This window comes from Myotis brandtii, unplaced genomic scaffold (assembly GCF_000412655.1).
Source record: "Myotis brandtii unplaced genomic scaffold, ASM41265v1 scaffold28, whole genome shotgun sequence".
NCBI lineage: Eukaryota > Metazoa > Chordata > Mammalia > Chiroptera > Vespertilionidae > Myotis > Myotis brandtii.
The window spans coordinates 4,913,395-4,925,683 of record NW_005360676.1 but is presented as its reverse complement, the minus strand read 5'-3'; the positions used below and the strand labels follow the sequence as shown (position 1 = coordinate 4,925,683).

The window sequence follows — 12,289 nt, the reverse complement described above, 5'->3', positions numbered from 1 at the left end:
TATGTGGGATATAATGATCAACATAAACTGATGAACCAAAATGGATCCAGAGACAAGGTGGCACTGAGCAGACTGTCCAACCTTGGGGAGAAGGCAGGGGAGGAAGGGGATAGAGATCAACCAAAGGACTTGTATGCATGCATATTAGCATGACCAATGGACACAGGCACTGGGGTGGTGGGGGCTTGCCCTCGGGGACGGGGGTTAATTGGAAAAAAAGGGAGACATGTAATACTTTAAACAATTAAAAAAATTAAGTAATTACTCATCAAAAAAATTTTTTAAAAGTAAAAACAAAAAAAAAACACATTCTATGCCAAAACTATGTGAAATTGAGATTCCAGTCTTTAAGTTCTGTTTGTTTTTAATATACAACTCTCTCTCTCAAAAGGCCACCAATACGAGGCAGAAGAACAAATTTCTTGAAACCATGGATGATTGCCCTTCTTGTTGCAGCTGTTGTGTTGGTTCTAGCAATAATCATCGGTCTCCTTGTTTATTTTTTGGCATTTGGTAAGAACCTATCTCATTGCATTTTTTTTTAATTTTAAATATCCACTCACTTATTTCAAAACTTTAATAATTTTTAATATTTTAGAATATAATTTTCATTGCAACAATGATTTGCTTAAATGTGTACATACTTTGCATAATGTAATGTTGATTTGCATAAATTTATCTACATTTTGGAAATTATAATCTTTTATGTGTAGAAATGCTTCTAGCATTAAAATTTGACTTGGTTCACGTAATACTTTTTCTTGACCAATGCCATAGATTTATATCCTATGTTATTGTATGATTTTATATTCTCAATATGATTTATTGAGAATAAAAAATTATTTTAGTAGCAATTCTAAATTCAAGGTCAACTTGTGTCAGGACACAACTGAAAATTACATGACTAAGAGATTGTGCAATCTTCAAAAAGGAAGAGAGAAGTGTTGGCCACAGCTACTGAATTAATTCTCAGGAGTTCATCAATTATGGGATGTTTTTGCATGCCATTCCCTCTATTTCCATTATTTATGTAGCTCATATGAACTAAAGAGAAACCATGCATATTTGTTCTCCCTTCCAGATCAGAAAAAGGTGCACTATTTCCAAACCTCCTTCCAGATCCCCAGTATTGAATATAATCCGGATTTTTCAGTAGAGCACTCAAAAATTAGGAATGACCTGAAACAAAAAATCAATGATGAGGTAAGTCTAAGTTTTGCTGGCATCATTTCTACCTGACAATACTGTTAGGGAGAAAGAGGTTAAAATAAAATAAGAGGTGAGTTGAGAACACACCAAATTACATCTATGTTAGGTTTGCCAGATAAAATACAGAATGCCCAGCTAAATTTTAATTTCACATCTTCCTGAAAATATACTCCATTCAATATTTTCAACATGCTTATACTAAAAAGCATTTATTGTTTATCTGAAATTAAAGTTTAACTCTATTTTTATTTGCTACTCCTGGCAACTCTAACCAACATTGTCTCAGGTACACTGGAGAAAGGATGATTGCACCAAAGACTGAACAACATAAGCTAAACAAAAAGAAAAAATAATAGCTTAAGTACAAAAAAATAGCATATTTGGAAATATAACTCAATCATTCAGGCACAAACAACATTACCATATATCATTAAATATACACCTACAGTGTGTATGATCCTAATACATTTCCCTAATAATTAGGCAATTATATTGAACATTTGTTCCTAAAAATAGAGCACAGAAACACATAGACTTCCACTGAAGACTTCAAATGTATACACAGCTTCTACTGAGCCAAGCATTGGCCAAAGATAAAAGATCATTCTTGCCAAGTTCAGAAATATTTCTTTAGCCATTTCCCAACCAAAATCAGAAAATGATGAAATGAATTGAAATATGCAACTAAGTGGCATTGGCAGGGTACTGAATATTTTATTACAGGAATAAATATATTGAATTGGAGACAGTCTAAGCTTTGTAGTCAGAACATCTATGTTCAATCGGCTTCTCAACTTTGGGAAGCTACTTGACCCCTCAAGGTTTCCACTTTCAAAATAATGATAATCACACCCACCTCTGAATTATTCTGAGAATCAGTTTATGTTGCGAATAAAAGTATGAAAAACAATGTCTGAATGAAGGTTAGTATCTGTTTCTTGTGTTCTCATGGAACTTTTCACACACCTCTGCTAGAGCACTTACTGCCTTGTGACATTATTATTATTTTATATGTCTAGGTTTCTCTGGATTTGTGAAGGGCTAAATCGACTTATTCTTATAATTCTGGCGCCTGTCACAGTGTCTGCCACATGGTAGGATCATAAAAATACTCATCAAACAAATGACTAGGGAATAAAGAATTTACTAGTAGTGGCCCTGTCCTCTAGAATACAAATGGTGACTACATAGGAGAAGGATCATAATTGAGAAGTACAGTACAGAAGTACAGTAATTTAGACCAGGAGTTGGCAATTTTTTTTTTGTAAAAAGCCAGATAAGTGCCCATCAGCAGATGAGTGGATTAAAAAACTGTGGTACATCTACATCTACCGAAGAAGAGTGTTTGCACCTAGTATTCCATGGATATGATCTATCAGAGAATCAGTTTTTCCTATTACCAATAGAAGACTAACTTTTCATGCCCCTCCAGGTGTGGAACTACCAGTTTGATGGAAATCCTAGCTCAACACTATTCCAATTCACTCCTGAACAAACTGCAAGTCTGGGTTTCTCGGGCCACTGGTTCACGTAGGGAAAGCAGCCTCTGAAACGGCTCTCTCACTGCTGATCACTCTCCCACCCTTGATCATTCCATGGAGAAATCTGATAGGAATAATAGAATATGATTTTCAACTTCTACCTGTGTTTCCTTGGAGTTTAGTTCCAGAGACAAAAACAAAACTGAGGACACATTTGTAATACCTTAACCAATAAAGAAATTTTTTTTAAAAAAAGCCAGATAGTAAATTTTCAGCTTTGCAGGCCATACAGTCCTTCTGAAGCAATTCAGATCTGTCTTTGTAGTGCTACTGCACCAGAGACAATATGTCAGCCAAGCAGTGTGTCTGCAGCCCAGGAAAACTTGATTCTGGATGCTGAAAGTTAAATTTTGTAAAAATTTTTAGCGGGCACAAAACGTTACTCTTTTTATGATTTTTTTCAACTATTAAAATAATATGAAGACCACTCTTAGATGGTGGACCCACAAAAACGAGTGGCTGGCTGATTTTTCCTATAGGCTATAACTTGCTGATCCCTGATTTAGACTGTGAGTTTCAGTTCTAGCAAACATTATCCCAGAAGAAATGACTAAAATCAGTACCTAAAATGAAATTTAGAGATGTCTTTTGGATTTCAATAATCTAGACTGTTTATAATCTAGACTGCTTATATTGCCATGGGCAATAACATGGTTCACAAAACTGTGATTTAAAGGAAACAACAACAAAATAATGAAATAGAAAAGAGAATGGAAATAGGCAGAGAACTTATAGTAAAATTTATAAAAATCTATGTAGAAATATGGAAGTACATATGCCCAAAATTAAAATTACAGGTTCTCTGCAGTGATTTAGAGGTTATTTTAATGCTTTTCATTATGCTTTGCTGTTTTGCTAGCTTTTTATAACTTTTTACAATGAATATGTATTAGGTTTTGTCATATAAATGTACATGTGTGTATATAAAACTATATCCTTTAGAAAAACAAATTTTCTATCATTGTTAAAGGAAAACACCTGGTCATTGTTTTTCTTAATAACTTGAATTTTCTTTTTTTAATAACTTGATTTTTCAACAACTGTATGATTACCATCCTATCTAATAGGATGTGATATGGTGCCTCACCAGAGGAAATGTCATAAATCAGATGAGTGAAAAGCACTTGTTCAGCACATGTCTAGTTTCACATTTTGACAGCTCTTTTCTCTTCTGATTTGAGGAAATAATTATTGAGACTCAGGTTCACTTAAGATTTGGGACATGATCTGTCATTTTTTCTGAAAAGCCAGATTGATGAGTCAATGTTAATGAATAGGTTAGTGCAACCACAGATTCTGTAACAATCTGTGGTTTTAGTACGAAATAATTTCTTCTAGGAATTAATATTACACAGAAATTATCCCACAAAAGTCTAAAATGACACACAAATAGCATAGTCTTATTCTGTTATTATTTCATGATTTTTCTTGCTGAGTATATTCATTTTAAAGAAGTACCCAAAAATATATATTCTTTTCCTCTCCCCCATTTATCACAGAATCAAAATATGGCCTAAAAAGTTTCAGAAAAACCTAAAAGACTGATTCTTTAATCACCTCCATGAGGAAGATAACTGAACTTGAATGACAGAGGATTTTAAGTCCTTATGTAGCCAGTTTTCAAAGAACCTCCGTCTTTGTACCTCCAACTCTGTGCATATTTTATATTGGCTGTTGAAACAGCTAGCTTCATTCAACTCTGTATCAGCCATCTTTAACCGTGTGACAATTTGTTTAAATATCAACATCTAATTACTAGGAAGATCTTTCTGATAACAGGATTATGCCCCAGTGAGCTTTCTGGGTGGGGATAGGTATAAAGCAACACAGAATTAAATGCTATTTGAATCACTGCAGGTTTTATACAAACTTTTTTGTGTTATATTGAAACGTGTGAAATTCATATTTAACAAAGTTCTATGCTGTGTGTTGTTGTTTTTTCTTTTCTCAGATTGATAAGATATTTCAAAATTCCAGTTTAAATCATCATTACATCGAGTCTCATGTTGTCAACTTTAGGTAATCATAACTAATCAATTTGTATAATGAAAGGGCAATTTTGTTTTATTTAGTTATTCTTCATTTATTTGCTTTGTTGACAGGATATGAAAATCTTAGATAGCTCAGCTGACATGGCTCAGTGGTTGAGTGTTGACCTATGAACCAGGAAGTCACGGTTTGATTCCCGGTCAGGGCACAGGCCTGGGTTTCAGGCTTGATCCCCAGTAGTGGATGAGCAGGAGGCAGCCAATCAATGATTCTCTCCCATCATTGATGTTTCTATCTCTCTCCCTCTCCCTTCCTCTCCGAAATAAATAAAAATATATATTTAAAAAATTTTAGATATACCAAGAGCAAAAACAATTTCATATTACTATGTTTAATTGTTATGCCTCTTCTACAGAGTACCTAAAGGGGACACTTTCTTGACTTGGGTAGAGATTAAATACATTCTTCTGGTTGTTCTTTTAAAGACTTGCATTTCTGCCCAGGCCGAATGGCTCAGTTGGTTGAGCACAGTCCTGTGCACCGAAGGGTCACTGGTTTGATTCCCCATCTGGGCACATACCCAGATTTTGGGTTTCATCCCCCCATTAGGGTGTGTACAGAGGCAGCCAATGGATGTTTCTCTCTCACATCAATGTTTTTCTCTTTCTCCCTCTGTACCTTCCTCTCTCTTAAAAAAAATCAATAAAAACATATTTTGGACAGAAAAAAGATTGTGGGTCTGATTCTGGTAGGGCACATACCTAGGTTGTGAGTTCAACCCCCAGTTGGGGCACATGCAGGAGGCAACCTATTGATGTTTCTCTTTACATTGATATTTCTCTCTCACACACATACTCTTCCTCACTCTCTCTATAAAAACCAATGAAAACATATCCGCACATGAGGATTAAAAAAAAAAAAAGACTTGCCCTTCAGTTAAAGATTCTCACAATCATTAAATACTTTTACTTAATTTTTTTAAAATATATTTTTATTGATTTCAAAGAAGAAGGGAGAGAGAGAGAGAGAGAGAGAGAGAGAGAGAGAGAGAGAGAAACATCAATAATGAGAAAGGATCATTGATCAGCTGCCTCTTGCACACCCCCTATTGGGGATCGATCCTGCAACCTGGGCATATGCTCTGACCGGAAATCGAACATGTGACCTCATTCCTGGGTCCACGCTCAACTGCTGAGTCACACCTGGTTGAGCTTAATTTTTAAATTTTACTTAAATTTTAAGCATAAACAGATATGAATTTTTAAAAATTAAGAAAAAATATATGTAGACAGAGTTGACGGATTTAACAAGTACTTTTGATTTATTTTTCCAGAAAAAAAATTCCAAAACTCTAGAATTTTACTCTCCCCTCCCTAAATATGAAACACTTTTATGAACAGGGAATAATTTATGTATTAACACCTACATGATAAAAGAAAGGGAAAAATCTATGAAAGTAAAATATTTATGTTGTATTTTTGAAGATATAACTAATACTTAAATAATAAGGTATAAAATAATAATTATGGCTATGACTTCACTTATTTATTCTGGTGTTTTTGTTTTCCAGGTCAAGTGATGATGGATTGAAAACAGATGTATTGCTTAAATTTCACTTTCTTCCTAACAATGCAGAAACAGTAAAAAGTCAAGCTGCTAACATTTTGCATCAGAAGTTAAAATTAAATGAAAGCTTCTTGAAGATAGATACTTCATTGCCTTATCTTAAAGGTAAGAAATACCATTTTTCTCTCCTTGCTATAGTTCACAATTTTACTATCTTCTCATCTACAGAGAAAGGATCTTTATTTCACCATAAAATGAAAATGCTTTTCATTTTTAAGTCTCTCATTTACTTGATAATAAGCAAAAACCCAATCAACACCAAAATATTCCTTTGATTAATATGGAAATAATTAAGACAGAATAATTATATAATAATTATATAATAACACAAATATAATAGCAATTCCTCCTTTTTTGAAAGAGAGATATTAGTATAATTGTTTGAATTAAACATGAATATGATTTAAAAACAAAAACAAAAACCTATACTCTGCTACTGTGCCATGAGAAGACTACCTTGTGTTACTTCTTTATAGCCACACCCAAACCCTCTGCCCATCTCTAGCCGCTGGCAACCCTAATCCATTCTCCATCTATCTATACTAATAAAAGGGTAATATGCAAATGAGACCGGATAGACCGGACATCTTCTGGTCGTCCAGTCCTCCTTCCGGACAAAGCCATGGTGGCAGGGGTTGAGGCAGAGGTGGTTAGGGGTGATCAGGCTGGCAGGCAGAGGCAGTTAGAGGCGATCAGGCAGGCAGGCTGGTGAGGGGTTAGGAGCCAGCAGTTCCAGATTGGAGAGGGTGCAGGCCAGGCTGAGGGATTCCCACCCCCCATGCACGAATTTCATACACCAGGCCTCTAGTGTAATTATTTTATTTCATGAATGTTACATAAATGGAATCATACACTTTATATCCTTTTGAGATTGTTATTATTGGCAAAACCTAATTCTAAGAGACTTACTCTAATAAACTCCCTACCCATAGTAATCTGCAGATGAATTTTTATGTTCTCGGTTAGAGTCTGACCTACATTAAAGACTCCTTAATTTGCAGGTTTATTGAAATTTCACACAGCTTTCATTGTAGCAAAATATGGGTCTAGATTGCTCCTTATGCTATCTGGCATAAGGAGAAATTCATGTAATTGCGGGGAACAACTGAGCATGCTTTGTTTTCTATTTTACTTCATGATAAAAATGACTAACATATTTGAGAATTTGTTAGGATATTGGTGGATTTTGATTCCACAGGGAGCATCTGTGGACCAACCCTCGATGCCAGCTGTCTAAGATTCTTGAATGGCTTTACAGTAACACTACTGTGTGAATGAGGATGAAGGAGAACAGTGTCCAAACATATTAGTATATATGTAAAAGTGGTCTTAGGTTCTCTTCAGTTTCACTTATATTTTAATAAATTGGCATGGCACTAATCCGCCTTCATGGCAAACAATAGCATCCTCTCTGCCAATGTTTTTATAACAATTAACCAGTATTTTCCTAGAGTCCACATATAGTAGGCATGAGAGTTTAATTTATATCTAAGCTTCCCCTTTTCGTAGGATTTTATTCTATTGCCTTTAAATTAAGTATTTCCTAACTAATTCAGTTTCTTCCAAATAGAAATATTCATGTCATGCAGGTACAGTGTTTTAAATGATAATTGTTCCATTGCTGAGCAATCATCTTGTATTTTTTCCAGATATAAATAAAATACAAGCAGAGCACATTCTGAACAGCGGTAAGTTAAAAAATATCACTGAGATGTTTTATAGATCAAATAATAAAACTTAAAAACACTTTTAAGAGTTTCTTGCCCTAGCCAGTTTGGCTCAGTGGATAGAGCATTGGCCTGCGGACTAAAGGGTCCTGGGTTTGATTCCAGTGAAAGACACATGCCCCGGTTGTGGGCTTGATCCCAGTAGGGGGTGTGCAGGAGGCAGCCTATCAAATGATTCTCATAATTGATGTTTCAATCTCTCTCAACCTTTCCCTTCCTCTGAAATCAATTTTAAAAAAAAGAGAGAGAGAAGACTTTCTCTACTCCCATGTTTACTATTTCCAAAAGTATATAATATCTCTAAATGGATACATGATTTAACTCTCCTCAAGGGAAAATAATTATTAGTAATAATTGGGAATTCATGTCACATGGACTCTTCAGAAATAACTTGCTCTTCTTTATAGAAGGATTCACTGATGACTTCTTTTAAAGAGTTCCCTTTCATTTTATCTTATTTATTTTTATTTGGTTCACTTTGTTAAAGTAGAAAATTTGTTTAGAAGTAAATGACACCCACTAACTTTAATATGTAAACTTAGATATTTATACTAAGTTATGTAATGGTTTTAATATTAGACAAGTATTTAAATAAAATAGTACAAATAGTATTTTTTCTGCAATAATTAGTGTACATTTCACAATCAAAACCATCAAATATCATGGGGGTAAATGCTGCACCTAAGAACATGATCCCAAAATATAAGAAAAAAATTAAGTGAAATTGCTTTAAATACATCAGGGAGGGTATTAAATATTTTATGTTTTAAGTTAACCATTTTAGTATACATTATTATTCTATCATGTAATTTTGATTAAATTTTAAGGCCAGGCAAACCTATGAATGTTCCCATATTTTACTATGTGCCAAATATACGTATACACATTGATAACTCTAGAAATAATCATCTTATTCTCTTATGACAGGTTGTGGTTTAGGGAGGGAGTCTCCATCCATGGAAAAAATTGCTAATGGTTATATTGCAAAGAAAGCTGATTGGCCATGGCAAGCCAGCCTGCAAATGGATGGCACCCACTACTGTGGGGCCTCTTTGATCAGTGAGGAGTGGCTCCTGACTGCAGCGCATTGCTTTGACACGTAAGTCCTCAGTCTGTACCAACAGGGTCACCAATTTCACTTCTTTTTCTCACCTTCACTTGCTATAATTCGTATCCCTTTTTCATCAATCATCTTAGGCCTCCCAATAGTATTCGTGATTTTTCTGGTAGGCTTAGAAAAAGTGACAATTACTGAACAGTACAAAAAATTAGAGTATCTTCAGCTTTAACTGAATATATATTCCCCAGCAATCTCAATTTTAACTAAGAACAAGCCAACACTGTCAAAATTTAAACACACTCGCCAGTTTTTCTGAGATATATTGTGGATTTTTAAAAAACTCTGCTAATAATATCTCAACCCACAAACTTACATCTGATTATCCCATGAACTCACATCTGATTTTCCCACATGGATATCTTTGGTGCTCTACTTTTATTATTTATATACTCATTGAAGATTTAACATATGGGACACTTGGAGAAAATAAAGAGATATAGTAGCTCTAGTGAAATTCACATAAAATGTGAAAATATTCTGGATAAAATTTACCCTAAAAGAAAGGATGAGAAAACACTGAATCAATTGTGGCTCTAATCTCTCTCTCTCTCTCTCTCTCTCTCTCTCTCTCTCTCCTCCCCTCCCCTCCCATCCCCTCCCTTTCTCTCTCTATAACTATACATACATACATTTAAATAACTATGCATGGACATAGTGATATGTATATGTATGTATACAATATCTCTAATTTTTATTCAAGTATATTTTCTTCAAAAAATAGCAATAATCCATTGGTTTCTTTAAAAAAAAATACGAACTCCCCCTGGAAGAGTATACTTTAAGCTACAAGAGAATGGGGGGATTTGTCATCAGCTAAATCAATACAAAGCAGCCCTAGGGGAGAAGCCTTAAATGAGAAGGTGGGAGGATCCCCATCTACTATCACCTTAAACAATTTGCCCTTCTCCCACCCTATGCCCCCTGCTCATCCAGAGTCCTGGGTAACTTTAGATCAGAAATGAACCAACAATAATCCTTTTAATCTGTGATCAGTTACAAAAACCCCAAACTCTGGACGGCTAGTTTTGGAACCACTCTAAGCCCTCCGCTAATGAGAAGAAGGGTGCAGTCAATTGTCCTTCATGAGAACTATGCTGCCCATAAGCACGAAGACGACATCGCGTTGGTGAAGCTCTCCGCTCCCGTCCTGTTTTCCGAAGATGTGCACAGAGTCTGTCTCCCGGATGCTGCATTTGAAGTCTTGCCTAAGAGTAAAGTGTTTGTCACCGGATGGGGAGCACTGAAAGTAAACGGTGAGTATCTCAGTAAAAAAACAAAAACCTCCATCTGAGTGGAGATATGAAATAAGATACCAAGTCAAAATACAGAAAATAAGAGATTAAACCATTATGTCCCATGAAAAAATATGGCGGAAACAACAAACAAAAACCAGATATTGTGACTTATGAAAACTTTGGCTATTACTATTACACGGTATTTATGTCTATTATATTCCTTAGGGGTTTCTCTAAAAACTAGTTATAACTTTTCAAACATAATTAAAGCATATTTTTTCATATGATTTTTTTTTCTTTCATCGCTCTTTCAGATGTAAAGATTCTGTTATGGCTACATAATTCCTAAAGTATGTTATTTGTGAGCAGTAGTAATGTATCATAAACAGAAATAGTCTTAAGAGAGCAATTTGAATGACATTCCTGATGCTGAATATTAAATGGGGCCTTCTGATCCATGTATCTATAAAACAGTTTTTTGAGTTTGAGAGTTTATGAAGTTGACAAGTATGATATTTTACTATACTTAATAATATATAATAAACTGCTGATAGACATTTAAATAATGATGTAAGTTTCCAGTTCTCTTAAGCTGCACTCTTTACATATGGTTTAATCTGTCCTTGACTTTCTGATTCTCGTTCCACGTTCTTATTATGAAGTTGTAGTCTTATTATGTTCTTGCTCAAAGTACAGCTTTTATCTACCGAGTCTTCATCAGTTGATTTTTATAGATATCTGCTCTCTTTCAATATGTACTCTAAAATTCTCACATGGGGTCCAGGTTGATACACTGTTTTTATAACCTGAGAGTCCTTTTCCTCATTACTAAGGGATTGGCCTTGTTATATAGGGTATGGTGATAAGTATAAAGGAGAATTAAATGATTTGGAATTAGGCAAACTGCTTACTGATTGGAGCAGAAATATATAGCATCGACCACTAGGGCAGGACCATGACGCCTCCTATAGAACCTAATTAAACTTAACATCCCCCTTTCCAGACTTGTAGTTTCAGAGTGATTTGTGAGTTCATCATGAATCATTCAATGCCCAAAAGTGTGCAGAATACTGCGTATTGACCTATCTATTGTTATAAGTTGCATCCTTTAAAAAAAATCTTTATTGTTGAAAATATTACACAGGCCTTTTTTATGAAGCAATAATATTTTATCTATTTAGTTTTGAAGTTAATTCCTGAGAGTAAAGACTTGCTCTATATTGCTTTTTCTAAAGGATTCTCAATTCCCAATATAAGTGTGTCATTTGAAGAGTGATAATCCAGACTTCCTGTAAATTAGGTAAACTGTGACAGATTTTCCCAGGTAGTGATAAATGCCCTGACTTTTTATCTCCATTTAGCTAAGTGATCATTGCAAGACTCATAGCCAAGTGATCTTTGGTTTATTCATCTAAAAAAAAATCCATATTTATCTTTGGTAATTGTGACAAGTATGAAGTAAGACAGTGGAAATAAGCATGCCAAGGATGATAGCTAACACATAGAAAACAAAAGAGCATCCAGGAAATATAACTTGACTCCGAAGCGCTGTCATCAAGCCCAGAGCCCAACTTCTAGACCAGTGGTTCTCAACCTTCTTAATGCTGTGACCCTTTAATACAGTTCCTCATGTTGTGGTGACCCCCAACCATAAAATTATTTTCATTGCTACTTCATAACTGTAATTTTGCTACTGTTATGAATCGTAATGTAAATATCTGATATGCAGGATGTATTTTCATTGTTACAAATTGAACATAATTAAAGCATAGTGATTAATCACAAAAACAATATGTAATTATATATGTGTTTTCCGATGGTCTTAGGCGACCCCTGTGAAAG

At 34.7% G+C, this 12,289-nt stretch overlaps 1 protein-coding gene across 1 annotated transcript in view; it reads left to right on the top strand.

Annotated features, from left to right (window-relative positions):
- The window catches only part of LOC102241042 (transmembrane protease serine 11G-like), a 46,475-nt gene that overhangs the window by 27,427 nt on the left and 6,759 nt on the right, over positions 1-12,289 (top strand). Inside the window, exons 2-8 of the mRNA XM_014541808.1 lie at positions 392-513; positions 1,082-1,203; positions 4,702-4,769; positions 6,310-6,470; positions 8,015-8,053; positions 9,020-9,191; positions 10,206-10,465. Coding sequence (XP_014397294.1) covers positions 392-513; positions 1,082-1,203; positions 4,702-4,769; positions 6,310-6,470; positions 8,015-8,053; positions 9,020-9,191; positions 10,206-10,465 — 944 coding nt within the window. The remainder of the gene's footprint in view (positions 1-391; positions 514-1,081; positions 1,204-4,701; positions 4,770-6,309; positions 6,471-8,014; positions 8,054-9,019; positions 9,192-10,205; positions 10,466-12,289) is intronic.